Source organism: Apostichopus japonicus, chromosome 16 (assembly GCF_037975245.1).
Source record: "Apostichopus japonicus isolate 1M-3 chromosome 16, ASM3797524v1, whole genome shotgun sequence".
NCBI classification, from domain to species: Eukaryota; Metazoa; Echinodermata; class Holothuroidea; order Aspidochirotida; family Stichopodidae; genus Apostichopus; species Apostichopus japonicus.
This window is the reverse complement of record NC_092576.1, coordinates 32661567-32676739: the sequence shown is the minus strand read 5'-3', so window position 1 is coordinate 32676739 and position 15173 is coordinate 32661567. Positions and strand designations below refer to the sequence as shown.

At 44.1% G+C, this 15173-nt stretch overlaps 3 protein-coding genes across 3 annotated transcripts in view; 2 read left to right on the top strand and 1 right to left on the bottom strand.

Moving 5' to 3' along the window:
* The window catches only part of LOC139982130 (uncharacterized), a 262832-nt gene that overhangs the window by 91876 nt on the left and 155783 nt on the right, over window positions 1-15173 (bottom strand). The window lies entirely within an intron of this gene.
* On the top strand, window positions 4113-14813 carry LOC139982148 (uncharacterized). Its single transcript, XM_071994752.1, has 3 exons — window positions 4113-4264; window positions 13431-13531; window positions 14396-14813. Exons 1-3 carry the CDS (start codon window positions 4173-4175, stop codon window positions 14596-14598), a joined length of 396 nt encoding a protein of 131 aa, XP_071850853.1. The 5' UTR covers window positions 4113-4172; the 3' UTR covers window positions 14599-14813.
* Window positions 5717-9738, top strand: LOC139983606 (uncharacterized). The gene is made up of 2 exons (XM_071997263.1): window positions 5717-6545; window positions 7181-9738. The coding sequence occupies exon 2, from the start codon at window positions 7195-7197 to the stop codon at window positions 9736-9738; it is 2544 nt and encodes an 847-aa protein (XP_071853364.1). The 5' UTR covers window positions 5717-6545; window positions 7181-7194.

Here is a 15173-nt window from a genome sequence, read left to right as displayed (position 1 = left end):
AGTACCAGTACCTTCTTATGCCGTTAGTTCCCATGTCCGAACCGACCAATCTTTCACGAAGTCACTAACACTGTTCTCGAACTGCTACAGAGAAATATCAGTATAGTACCACCCTGGAACACATCACATGACCCTCCATACATGGTACGCGCGCACCCAATTGACATGAATCCTCCAGATTCATTTACCTCGCTGATTTGCATGTATTATGTAATATGCCGTAATAGTCAGTTTGTAGCGTTAGTTGTATACACGTGTTTCTTCAGTTCTGGATACGTTGTTGTATGGCGAACATTGTCCCTGCAGAGCTCCGGGGCTTGCCTCGTGATCCCGTTCATATTTTTGTTAATTTCATTAATCTTGGGTCGTCAATAGCCCAGAGTTTATCCATATCCTTACTACCTGGAGTCAGGAAGGAAATGTCACCCTTCTCAGAGGCAGGATGCCTCAGGTTTTTGGATGGTTTGACTTCTGGCTCGAAGTCGCTGGTTACCAAGATGGCGGATCATACCAACCTCTATAGCGAGCTGGCTAGAGTTAGCGTTGATGAGTCTCGATGTACGCGAGCTTCCTGTACCGCGAGCGAAGAATCTCCTTCGTCTTGTTATTCGCGAGCGAGCTGACCCCAGTATAGTAAGGGATTAAGTAATACATATTATTATTGTTTTATACTGCCGTACGTAACCTTATTGTTAATTAATAGAATCAGTTTTTAAGTGTTTGGCTAGGTTGTACTTCACTGTACAAAGTACGTATGTTAGGTTGTGTATTTGGACCTTGGTCCTATGGGTTTATAGGGTGTGTTGTGTACACTGTGTAGATCAGTGGTTGTGTATCGTGAAGCACATGGGTGCTATAGTAGTATTGTGTACCTTTATACTGTAGAGTGACAGTATCGGTTAGGTTGAGTTTATATACAGAGAGTTTATATACAGTCACGTGAAGTATACAGAAAGTAATTGAAAGTTTATTTAGTGTATTGTACTGTATTGACAGTTGAGTTGTTTTGAGAGATTATTTTACTGTACCTGTATTTCTGTATTGTACTGCTCGCAGTGTAAAGAGTGTACGTATTCATATTTTGTATCTTGAACATATTGTTACTGTTGGTCACTACAGAGTTGTCTCAAGAGCTTGTCCTTCTAATCTTAGCCTTTATGGATAGCTATGGAGTGCCAAGTCTCTTGAGAGTTTGTGGGTTCAGGAGGTAGAAATTCCTGCTGTCTAGGAACAGTTTAGGTGGAAATGGCCTATAATGAGTTGCAGCGGCATGTGTGCCCTAGGCTGGCCATTACGAAGGTGTAAAATTCCTCGCCTGTTGGCAAACGTTTATTATTATTTATGCAGATTATATCATAATGTTCATTTTACATTATTCTTTATACACACTTATACATTTTTATACTGTATTGTACAAGTGCAATGTCGTATTGCAGGATACTATTATTGAGTCTTTAATTGTATTTGTGTATTAATATGTCACAGTTTGGGCATAGGTTCTGTGCATTTTTCGTAGTATTGAGTATAGGTTTTTCCCCGAGTAAAGACAGAGTTTAAGAGAGTAAAGAGACCCTTGAGTCATTTATTATACAAAGCCATTTACCGTATACTGTCATGTATCATGATTTGTTCATTTGTATATTTTCATTGTCATATTGTGTAGAGTTTGTAATAAAAAGTCAGCCGTTGTTTCAACGCAAGAACACTCTTGCATCCTCATTTATAACTTATAAGTTCGAAGCGTAGGACCCTAAATCCGGTAATTTCCCCCGCCATCCGCGGTTCGCTTCAAAAATATAGGGCCGCGGCCCGGGCCACAAAAGACCCCTAGTTGATCTTTGATCTCAAATTCATGAACACCCTGAAGGTAAAACTACCATAGTACTATCGTGACAAACCCTCAACATTGTACCATGGAATCTGTAGGAGAAGAAGCATTTTGCGTATTTCCACAAAATGGCCCATTACGGCCCACAGGTGACCTTTGGCCCCATATTTTGGACCATCTCTGATGGCCCTATACCCAATGGTCCTTGTGTCCAAGTTTCATGAAATTCCATCAAACACTGTGCGAGTGGGAGCGGTTTTACCAATTGTTGACGGACAGAGTGATAGAGTGATAGACGCCGCACTGTAACAATAGCTCACACCAGCATGCTGGTATGAGCTAAAAATTACGAAGGGAAAATTCCATGTGTTCTCAGGAAAAACTTGTCGCATAGGGTTTTTTCATGAGGCCGGGGTCTTAAGGCAGTGTCCACATGTAGAATTCCTTTCAGGAAACCTTGTGTCCAGTTTGGGGATATGGAATTAACACAATCATCTACAGGGTGACAGGACAAAATCCCCCCCGGAAAAAACTCCCCGTAAAAAAAACCCAAGCCAAAATCCCCCTGGACAAAATCCCCCCAAGCCAAAATCCCCCCAGGACAAAATCCCCCCTAAGCTATAAAAAAAATCCCATCAATTCTTTACAAAAATGCGTCATCCTGGCCCCCCGGTCCCCCCGGCATCCCCGGTCCCGTCATCCGGTACCGTCATCTGATACCGTCATCCGGTACCTTCACCAGTTCCCCACCGGTACCCCCACTGGTACTCTCAGTGGTACTCTCAGTGGTTCCCGGACCAGTACTCCGACCAGAACCCCGACCATACCCCAACCTGTACCCTAATAATTAGCCTGATAGATACCCTGACAGTTACACCCACCGGTACCCCCCACCGGTACCCGGCCCACTGGTACTCTCAGTGGTACCCCCACTGGTACTCTCAATGGCTCCCTGACCAGTACTCCGGCCCGTAACCCGGCCTGTACCCCGACCATACCCCAACCGGTACCCTAATAATTAGCCTGACAGAAACCGTGACAGTTACACCCACCGGTTCCCCCACCGGTACCCCCACTGGTACTCTCAATGGCTCCCTGACCAGTACCCAGGCACGTACCCCGGCCTGCACCCCGGCCGGTACCTCAACGTATACCTCGACCAGTACCCCAACGGGTATCCCAACTGGTATCCTGAAAGGCACCCTGACACGTACCCTTACTAGTACTGGTACAATGACCAGTTCTTTGACAAGTACCTTGACCAGTCACATGAACAGTACCTTCACCGGTACCCTCACAGGTACCCTAACAGGATCCCTCACAGTTACGCTCGCCAGTACCCTCACTGGTATCCTGACCAGTCCCCTGACCGGTACCCTAACCAGTGCAATGACCCATGCATTGACTCTCACACCTGGGCTATCCCTGGTTGCTGCAGGCAGGCTTTGTACGTGTCAGGGGGATATTGTTGGGGGGGGGATCTTGTCCGGTGGGTTTTTGGTTTGGGGGGATTTTGGCCGGGGGATTTTGTCCTAGAACCCATGTACAGGTCATTATTTTTGTACATGTATTCATTTTTTTTTTTTTTTAGTAAATGCGACAGACAACTATTTATAGTTCATATGCACAGTTACATCTTTGCTGCAACAGAAATTTATTTAGCGGTTCTCTACAATTTCAGTTAAAATCTTCATATTCCTCAGCTTTTTACAGGTTGGTTCCCACAGTGACATACATGTAAGTAATGCCCTAGTACATACACATAGTAATATATGGACGTGTCGTTGTCATATGCTCGGTGATGTTTTGAATATCCGAACATGGCCGCTGAACAACTTAAAGGCGATATCGCTCGTAGACTTTTTTTTGAGGGCGCTGGCATTATCGAGGTTTCAGCGAGGTTTACTGGGACCCCGAAAACTCACGTGACCTCGGTGGCAAATTTAGATCAGTGAATAGCACAGGCAAGCGTATGCGTAACAAGCCCGTACCCATGCACACATAATGTTATAACACAGCATTTCAGATTACTGTACTGTTTACCGCAAAGGATTTACGTACGCGATAGTTTGTTGTTTATGTGCCTTTTAAGTAAAGAATACTGTACGATTTTCGTACAAATACATTCGATTAGACTAGAGTATCGTGACAATCATGGAAAAGGGATCAGGGCAAGGAGAATCCGGCGAAAGAAAACGACCTTTTCCTGGAACAAGCGTAGGTTCAAGTGGCTGAAGGCCATTGTTGCATGGATCTGACAAAAATAGCAGTGCAAATTAAGGAACAACAGCGACGAAGAGATGCCACGAAGATCTATCTTCTACGTTCCTACGTAAACTGGCAAATGGAGAAAGAACTCTACAAACATGTCCACGATTTGACTTCTGTTAGCAACGCAGATTTCGCAGAACATTTGCTTCAGGATCACACAAAAAGGTAATGATTTGCTAAGCTAGGCTAAAACTGTATAGGGTAATGCTAGTATAGTAGTACTACAGGGTATTGTCCTAGGTAACTGTCAGTATTGCGAAGTACAGAAAACTGCAAAGTTCGGACACCCCTAAGAAATACACGATTTCACCATGATAACCTATACAAGCAAAAGCCAATATAACTACTAGGAAACTACAGTTATTTCCTCTCCAAAATGACCCGTGCGCAAGTATGTACGTACATATCTGTCAATAAAATGAAGATAGTTTTTGGGGTATTTTAAGGCTTAGGTGTTCGAACTTCGCAGTGACTATGCTATTGTATTTGTAACATACATGATTTGATGAGCCTAGGCTTTGTAACTAGGCCTATCATTCATTATTTTTCCAATAGACCTAGCGTATGCTAACCTTATCATACTTATCCTAGGACAAAATAGCAGTAAGTTGTATTACTGAGTCATCTTCATCACTGTTTGTGAATGCTTTTCATGAGGATACTGTATAGGCCGTGGCTATTCTTACGACTAGTCATAACAATTATTTATAAACTATTCTTACGACAAAGGCAAATTCAAGCGCAGTAAAGTAATTAAAGTAAATAAAGCAACTGCGCATGTAGTAGGGGTAACGCTAACCCTAAACATAACCCTAAACCTCAATCCTAACCCTAACCGGAAGTTATTGTTACTCCTCGTCGTAAAATTAGTACTCCTAATCATAAAAATAGCAACTGCCCATGCGTCGTTGGAAATCATTCTTACGACTAGTCGTTGTACTGTATACAGTTAAAAACTAAAATATCCTTCCTAAAGAAAACTGACAGGGACTGGGGGTCTTTAGTTTCACTCCTCATATTTATGCCATGGAAAGCTGGGCCTTCTCATCACCAAAAAGTAAACTGTTTTTGCCTCAACAAATTGATGGAAATATATATTCTTACCACTAGGCCTAGGTGATCTGTTCATCCCCACCCCCTCCAGGTTCTAAATTGTTATCAGCTGTCCTTGTTTGAAGAATAATTCTTGTGAATGAGCATTTGAAAGAAAAGCCTCACCTATGCCCAGTCATAATTAACTAGGCATATAGCATAGGACTAAGGCCTATAGTATTAGTAATAAGTATTTGAATTTAGTGTTCATAGTAACTGTATTCCCCAATTTTGTAATATACACCAGTGAGGAAGGCCTACTGTGCTGTACAAGTACAACCACATGGACCTGCAATTTTTTCTATAAAAATAATGCATCTACATAAATAATTTAGGATAGTGTAGCAGCATAGCAAACCTATTGTGCATTTTGTGATACAAGCACCAAATTTTGCACACATGAACATTAACATATTGCGAGCATTTTTAGATATTGGGCCACCGGGAATTCTCTCTTTATGTCCGCCATATTGGATTTCAAAAATGGCCGCCATTTGAAATCTACATTTGCGATTATCCCTGGGTCTAATGCTGCTATTTACTTCATTTTGGTGTCTAACTGTATGTTTTTGGGGGCAAGGAATCCAATGGTAACAAACTGCATTGTGTATTTTTACCAATGGGCCGCCATATTGGATTTCAAAATGGCTGCTTTACATTACATGGCCGCTTCTTGATCTCCCTTTACCTGTTAAGCGCGCAAGATTTGCGTTCCGGTTTCCGGTGATTTTCAAAAAATCCAAAATCCTACACCGAACACCCCCCAGACCTGGAAAATAGCTTGTTTGAAAGAAGACAGAATAAGCTTTCATTTGATGTTTTTTTTTAGGGGGGGGGGTTAGTGCAGGAAAAATTTGTCAAAATTTCCCCCCCAATTTCTGCTTACATTAAAAAAATGCTAAAAAATGCCGAACACCGCCTACGCGTTCAAAAAAATCCAGCATCAAGCCCCAAACTCCCACCCCACCAAGTTTGGTGTTTTTATTTAGCTAAATATGTCTTCTAAGCCGTATGCATGGCATTAGGCTCATTCCTAACTTAGTCTGGCCAAAATCTGGCCAAAAACTCATAATTTTCTACCCACAGAAATTAATTCATAGCTGCCAGTAGCAATGTCCTACACAGGCCCCCAATGGCTTCAGTAGCAGCTGAGAACTTCCCGCTTACAACTCTGAAACAATAACAAGCTGTAGGGTGCTGGAAAGTTCTGGTAACTTCAGTCAAGTTTTGGACCCCTGAATGAGTTGTTCACATTCAAGCAGTCGAGTTGGCCAGTGAGGATTATTACAGAGAAGACCCCCAAAACAGATGAAATTTTCATGTTAAACACCTTTGGAATAAAACATAAGCTTTGGTAAGAATAAAATATTGAAATAAATAAATTTAGGCGTAATTTTAGGAACCCTGTCATTAGGCCAGCATGAGTCACCAATGTTAGTGCATACACTGTACATATAGTGTAGGGACTGGTTGTGCGAAAACCAAAAATTACTGAGTCAATGAGTCAATGAGACTGAGTCAATGAGACTGAGTTAGTTTTAGGCATAAAATAATGAGTTTTTGGTGGTTTTGGATGGAATAAGAAATGAAAGGAGGAAGAATAACTTGTTCCGGGGAAATGTCAAGCAAAACGGCGTTTGGTGGTGCGGGTCGTTACGTGGAGGGGGCCGCACAGCCGCAACGCGGGGGTTCCGGCTAATTTGCATATATGCAAATGATAGTTTGTCGAATCGATTTTTTTTTTGATTTTTAGAAAAAGGAACTACTTCCGAACAAAATAGTCATAGGTCAATGTTCAACCGATGTTTAAATTAGTGTGTGTCACTGTCACTGTATATAGTATTGGTAGTGCAGTACCAGTTAGTACTCCTTTCTGTACATTAATTAAGCTAAAATTAGAGAAGCTTATGATAAATAGAGTTATAGTATTTGTAGTGGTAGCTGTAGTGGCAGTGATGATAACAGAAATGTTACTTTGTGTCATTCCAGGTTCATCGTGATGCATGCATGCCTGTAGACTCACGGTGCTGGTTGCTGTTCTGAAGACATTCCACCATGTCAAGTGGTTCAGACTAGCTCCTTCTGAGCGAACTTCACCATCAACATCACCACACCTCACCACAACTGACTGGAGGTTATGCCTCATATGTCAGGAGGACAAGACGGAGACACTGACCAAACATGGCCAATCAAAGAGAAAAGACATTGGTAGTGGGTACAGTTCACTCGCAGAGAACTTGATCAAATTCAGTGAACTTGGAGAGCTTCCAGGATCATTTCACTTGGAAAGACTCGATGATGGTCATGGTGTTGAAGCTGCGATGGTTGCACACGGTGCACAATATCACCAGACGTGCAGGCTCCAGTACAACAACACCAAACTACAGAGGGCACAAAAGAGAGCACTCAAGAAAGAAGGTCAGAGCGATGAGGAACAATCGGTAAGCAAACGCACCAGGGCACATTCACGTTCATCGAGTACAGAGAAGGTCCCAGAAACTTGTTTCTTCTGTGGACAACCTGCTGGGGCTAACAGTCTTCGAAAAGCTGCAACATTCCAAATGGACAGACGGGTACGTGCCTGTGCAACCCTTCTTGGTGATACAGAACTGCTTGGCCGTCTCAGTGGTTGGGACATGGTAGCATTGGACGCCCAGTATCACCCACAGTGCTTGATAAGACTTTATAACCGTACAAGAAAGGTCCAGTCAACAGGACCACAGGACTCAGACCAAGAGCGAGCAATGTCGGCAGTTGTCTTCGCTGAACTCGCCCTCTACATTGAAGAAACCAGACAAGATGAGGAGACGGCAACAGTATTCAGATTGGCCGATCTTGTCCACCTCTATCAGTCCAGAATGGAACAGCTTGGAGTGCAGTTCGACACGAGAGTCCACTCCACACGACTGAAACAGAGACTGCTATCTCAGTTTCCTGACATGCGGGCACACAGCAAGGGGAGAGACATCCTGATGGCATTTGAAGAAGATCTCGGTGCTGCTCTTGACAAAGCCTGCGAGCTGGACAGTGATAGTGATGCAGTCCATCTTGCCTGTGCTCCACACATTGTTCGCCGTCACATGTTTGCAGAAGCCAAGCCCTTCACAGGATTCCCTGGAGGATGTCAAGATGTGCCACCGTTGCTGCTTGCCCTAGTCAGCATGATTCTAGAGGGACCCAGCATCAAGGACCAGATGGCAGACACTAACCCTGCAGCAATTACCGCAGCCCAGATATTGAAGTTCAACAGCGTAAAACACAAGCGAACACATGACACCACATCATCCACCTGTGTCAGGCACAGTGTTGCACAGGAGACCCCACTTCCAACATACATCAGGATGATGTTGCATGCTCATACACGCAAGAAGGAATTGGTCGACAGACTGTCACACCTTGGCCTGAGCATCTCTTATGATAGAGTGCTCCAGCTCTCAGCACAGATGGGCAACAATGTCTGCCAACAGTTTCACAGAGAACAAGTGGTCTGCCCTTCGAAAATGCGTGGCGAAGTGTTCACAACTGCCGCTGTAGACAACATAGATCACAACCCTAGTGCAACAACATCAAAAGACTCCTTCCATGGTACCGCTATCTCCCTCATACAGCATCCTTCTTACACTGGTGAAGGAATAAATCGGAGCATCGTCGTTGCTGGAGAATCTGGGGATGCACGGTCCAAGACTGTCACCCCTTTGCCACACTATTATACTGATGTACCCCCTGTCACTAGCAGCATCAAGAAGTCGCCTGTCCCAGCTGCTGGAGTTGTGTCATTGGCCAGAGGAGACTTCAAACAGCAGACTGATGAAGAATGCCAATGGCTAGGCAATGCAAAACAAGTCCTGGAAGAAAACACTGGTACAGTGGACAATGAAAACACATCTTGGGCTGCATTTCATGCCAGCCGACAGCCAACAGATGCTAGAGTCATCTGCCCCACGTCGCTGCTTCCACTCTTCCTGGAAAGTGCCCACACTGTGGCCATGATCCGGCATTCAATGGACGTTGTGAAGAAAGCTGTAGAACACCTGAATCCTGGACAGACACCAGTGGTCACCTTGGATCAGCCACTGTTTGCTTTGGCCAAGCAGATACAGTGGAAGTGGCAAGAGAGTTATGGTGAAGACCGCATAGTGGTGATGTTTGGTGGTCTCCACATAGAGATGGCGGCACTGAAAACACTGGGGGACTGGCTGCAAGGGAGTGGTTGGGTGCAAGCACTTGTGCAAGCCGAGATTGCGACAGCATGGACAGCAGACTCATTCCTGCGAGCATCTCATGTCTTGCGCACAAGAAGAGCACATCAAGTGACTGCAGCAGCACTGTACATCCTGCAACATCATGCCTACAACCACTACTGTCTGGGAGAAACCAGGGATGCAAAGGACCTTCCTGCGTTTGAAGACTGGTGTCGCCAGAGACGAGACAACATCCCCCATTTTCGCTATTCGGCAACTGTGCCGGAACTAGAAATGTTGGTTCTAGTGTATGTGCGTTCTCTCAGGCAGGGATCGTTGATGATGTACCTCGATGCTCTGACATAGCTGGTCACCTGGTTCCACGCACCAGATCATACCCACTATGCTAGGTGGATACCAGTGCACCTGAAGGACATGGCCGAACTCACTACCAAACACCCGGACGTAGCCAAGAAATTCAGTGAAGGCCATTTCACAGTTCAGAAAACACAGAGGGTGTTCTCTTCAATCCCGATTGACCAGGCACATGAGCAGAATAATGCCTGCATCAAAGGAGACGGTGGCGCAGTTGGGCTCACTGACGACCCTAGTGCCCTTCGTCGCTGGATGGTTGCGAGACCAGAAGTTGCTAGGGTGATCGAAGAATTCCATGACGGGAACCAATACTGGAGACGGCAAACAGCAGACACACGTCATCATGATCAGACGCCAAGTGTACAGGCCTCATTTGTGAAAGATGTTCGCTCTCTCGTCGGTGTCATAGAGGAGATGGGCAACCCATTCGAGGAGAACAGTCAGGATCTAGTCACACTGGACACAAAGGACATCGCAGGTCCTGCAGCCGTGGAGACCGTGATGAATGCCAAGAGGATTGGCCAAGAGCAGTTCGAGGCTTTCACCAGAGAGTGTCTGTTGGACAGAACCAAGGCATTGGACGACCCCATTCGTCGTAACAAGCTGAAGGTGTTCAGCACTTCCACTCCAAGAAACCAGAGCAAAGGTCAGCAACAGCACGCCTCCGTCAAGAATGACCGTGAGCTCTTCGCAAGCCTGTACATTAGCTGCCAGACGAGGGATGGAAACCTTGAGGAGTTCTTTCGTCACGAGAACCAGGCATGTCCTCCTGCACTGTCTGCTGGTGGAAACCTCTTCAGTGGTACCAAGAATGATCTCATCACATGCTTGGAAGAAGTCTCCAACGCCAAGACAGAGACTCCTGTCACTACCTGTATAGTGCTTGATGGAGCAGCCATCGTCCAGATGCTGAAGCCGGCTGCATTAAAGACCTTTGAAGAGTATGCACATCAGATCTTCATCCCATATATATCTACGAAGCTGTAAACAGTGTCACGTTTGGATCTGGTATGGGATACTTACCTTGCTGATTCACTGAAAGGTAGTACACGTGCAAAGCGTGGACAAGGCGTGCGGAGACGTGTGGTGGCCAACGCAGCCATACCAGGAAACTGGCAGAACTTCCTACGAGTGGACAGCAACAAGACCGAATTGTTCAGGTTCCTCTCAGCAGCTCTCATGGAATGGTTTGACCAGGAGGACAAGCAACTCGTCATTACTGATGGAGAGGCAGTGCTCAGCAAGCCACTACTACCAGATCTGACCTCACTCGCCCCATGTAACCATAAGAGGCTGACGGTCGGATGTTGCTGCATGCATCTCATGCAGCCAAGCATGGACACCATTCAATAGTCATCCGGACTGTAGACACCGATGTTGTGGTGCTGGCAGTGTCCGTGGTACAGGAGTTGCAACCAGAAGACGAACTATGGCTGGCATTTGGAACAGGCCAAAGATTCCGATACCTAGCAGCACACGAAATAGCAGCTGGACTGGGACGAGAGAAGGCTCGTGCACTGCCAATGTTCCACGCTCTAACTGGATGCGACACTGTGTCCAGTTTTGCCAGACATGGCAAGAAGACTGCCTGGGCAGTCTGGACGGTACTGCCAGAACTCACTGAGGGGCTGCTGCTGCTGTCCTTTGCACCACGTGACATACCAAACGATGCAATGAGCATCGTCGAGAGGTTCGTGATCCTGTTGTATGATCGAACCAGCAAATGCACAGACATTGACACGGCCAGGAGGAAACTCTTCGCAAGGAAGAACGATGTGCAGCTGATCCCTCCAACGAAGGCAGCTTTAGAGGAACATGTCAAGAGGGCAGTGTATCAAGGTGGACATGTGTGGGGTCAGATACTGCTGCCAGCATCAGAGCTCCCTCCACCAACCAACTGGGGTTGGTCAATGACTGGAGGACACTACACACCATACTGGACCAGGCTACCTGAGGCAGCTCACAGCTGCATTGAGCTGGTTTCTTGCAAGTGCCAGAAAGGGTGTGTGAGGCGCTGCAAATGCAAGAAGGCTGCCCTTCAGTGCACAGCCCTCTGTGTGTGTGAAGGGGACTGCACATGACGATGAGTCCACAACATACATACATACTTGTGGCAGTGCTGAACTTGTTAACATGACACTGTTTATGTACACGTATCTTCATTACCGATATATACCTAGCCTCAGATACCAAGTAGGCTGACGGGGCTGCAGCCTCTTACCAGGCTGCAGCCTCCTCAGCCTGCTTAAGAATTGGATTGTGAAATTGGTACCATTGGATTCCTTGCCCCCCAAGAAACATACATTTAGACACCAAAATGAAGTCAATAGCAGCATTTGACCCAGAGATAATCGCAAATGTAGAATTCAAATGGCGGCCATTTTGAAATCCAGTATGGCGGACATAACGAGAGAATTCCGAGTGGCCCAATATCTGAATATGTTTGCAACATGTTAATATACATGTGTGCCAAATTTGGTGCTTGTATCACAAAATGCACAATCCTTTTGAATATTTGGGCTAAACCGCCCCACTAGAATCATTCCTAACTGATTCACATGTTTTCATACTGCTGCGTATGCAACTAGACCTTAGGTTTTTCTAAGGTCAGCCACAGCCAGCATATATGCAATCAAGATTTAATGGTTCATTTGGGCAACAGGGTGTTATACTGTTATCTACTAACTGTCTGTCCAATATTCCAGCAATCATGTGTACATTTCTGTGTTTGGGATTTTTAAAGGAACCCAACTGCTATGCAAGAAATTAGGTAAATTAGCCTCACAAATTGAGGGACCATATTAGTACATATAGCTATACCTATATAAACCTTTATATAGCCATGCCTGGAGGTAAGAAAGTACCAGTTTTTTTTTTTGTGTAGGCCTGATGCTCATACTTTATGATGCTGTGCTAAGTTATCATATTTTTTTTTTTATATATAGTCAGTACTATGCTTGTTTTGGTTCAGCTTCTTGTGAATGATCTGATGTTTAGTGTTCAAAAATTATAATATCTATTAAATTTGGTGGCCGAAACTATCTCTTGTGGAGAGTAATCTAGCGTTAAATTAATGGTAGTCTGAAATCAAGCTATTCATGTAAACAGGAATGTTTCACAATGGTGGGCTTATGTCATGGAGTAAGCTACTGTAGCATCGCAATTCTCACTCATGAAACCAACTGCTCACATAAACAGGAAGTTTACACGGTAGGTAAATAATGAGTGTACATCAAACTTTGATCAAAAGACTGGACATCTTTTAGCGATATGAAACCAATCAGTTCGCTAAGACAGGAAGTTTACATAGTAAATTTTACATTGACATGTGAGCTCAAGTTGTTGGGCAAGCAGTTGCGCAACACAAAATTATCCTTACAATTCTTGAAAGGTACCGCGGTTTATGGATATGTTGAAGAAGAGTATGAAAGAATATCTCATCCTTATCTGGGTTTAAATCAGTGTGGGTTAACAATATGTTATTATTGAAATCTGCCTAAGTGTTGTTTGTTACTTTTCTCTTTCATAGTTTTTCTTGGGTAGGTATGATAAAAACATGTTTGTTTGTAATGATTTGGTCATTACCAGATTCATTACGCATGCAATTAAGCTTGGGGTGTACAGTAAAATTACTATTTCAGTTATATGATTTACGGACATTTTGTTTTTGTTTCATTGTATAGGTGTCAAATGCATCTTTTCCGGAAAGATGCTGAAAGTCAAACAGAGGCATTCTCAGCAGCTGTCACCACAGAAAGATCAGTTGACACTCAGAAAGGAGAAGGTAAATTTATATGTTTATCCTTGCATGAATTACATACTGGAAGAGCAGTGCTAATCTTATCTGATCTGATGTGATCAGAGAAAAAATACAATTTCATTCTCATTAAATTCCAAAAGAAAAGAAAAAAATGGTAGCATATTGCTCATCCACTAAAAAGCATACATGTGTATGAGAATTTATAAAAGTAAGTGGGCATGATATTATCAGGATCTTCTTTAGAGGCAAACTGACTAGTAACAGTAAATTAAAGAGACACAATAGAGCCTGGAACAGAGAGGACATGGTGAACACAAAGAAAGAAGTTAATGGTGTATTGAACAAAAGGAGTCAGTGAAAGCAGAGGTATATAGATAAACTGTGGAGTACAAAGCGAGGATTAAGTAAGGAGAGAGGGCAAATAAACTATAGCAGAATACAGAGATGGAGCAGGATAAAGTTAGTCATGTCCTTCCTGTATATTGAGCCCATTCAGTTGAATGGTGCTAGGGCACTCCGTCCACTCTCTCTATCTCTGCTGTGGTGTACTATGTCTGAGATGGTTAGTCTACGAATTCAGTTACCTGTTGGGACATGTCTTTGATGGTATGATTGGGGAGCTGAATGTGTTCGCCTACTGTAGTCTCCATTTTAATGGTATTGCCTTGTGACTAGAACTGCTTCTTGAGGGTGGTCTTGGTTTCACCAACATACTTGTAACTTCAATGTCCTCTAAACTCAATGACACCATTTAAATTGAAATATCAGTTTCCAGTGCTGCATAAGTGTGATAAGTTCTAAACAAAAGGTATATTTTTAGTCACAGCCATAGAAGCTATAGCAGGATACTTGCAATCTAGTTACTCTTGTTTTATGTAATCTCTACAGATACTTCTGATCCAGTTACTTCAACACCTCTCAAGAAGCCATCTGCCAATGTTCTGTCCAATGTCACCAGTAGGATTAGATATGGAGAAGCATGGGAGAGACACCTCAGACTATACGAATACACATTGCCACATTTACATGATCCTGAACAAAAGAGATCATACATATGGCAGGGGCAAGCACTTTTCCCAGACTTTTGTTGACAGGTTGTGCGACATTCACAAACGTTGGATTAGCAGCTAATGATACATCTGCATCACCAGATTGAGATAAATTGCTTTCGTCCATTTTGTTCGATAGTAGCTATGACTGTGAATCAGGAGCTTGGCCACCCTCTAAGTCAAGGTGGGCAAGGTTGGGGAAATTCAATCAAGGAGTAACAATCAGAGAATGGCCAGCTTTGTGTAATTGTATATAGGCCTACACGCACAGCGTGTATAAATATCTGTATCGGTTTATTTATACTGGTGTTCATTTCCGTTGCCAGGAGGGGATATGATTTGAACGTGGGGGAGGGTGTGGGGGGAGGGGATCCCATTGAAGTGTTCAAACGATGCTACATTTTACATCTATCTTCTTGAATCACATGTACCCCTATCGACACGATCAATCAGTCCTGTCTCTCACCTCCTCGCATGCACTGGTGTATTTATTTCCTGGCAAGATAACAGTTAGGCATAGTAAGGGTCAGAGGTCATCACAACTTAAAGAGTTGTGCGAGTCCCTGTGGTCTCTTACATCCTGGTAGCAGTAGAGAGAAGAAGCCTAATAGATCAGA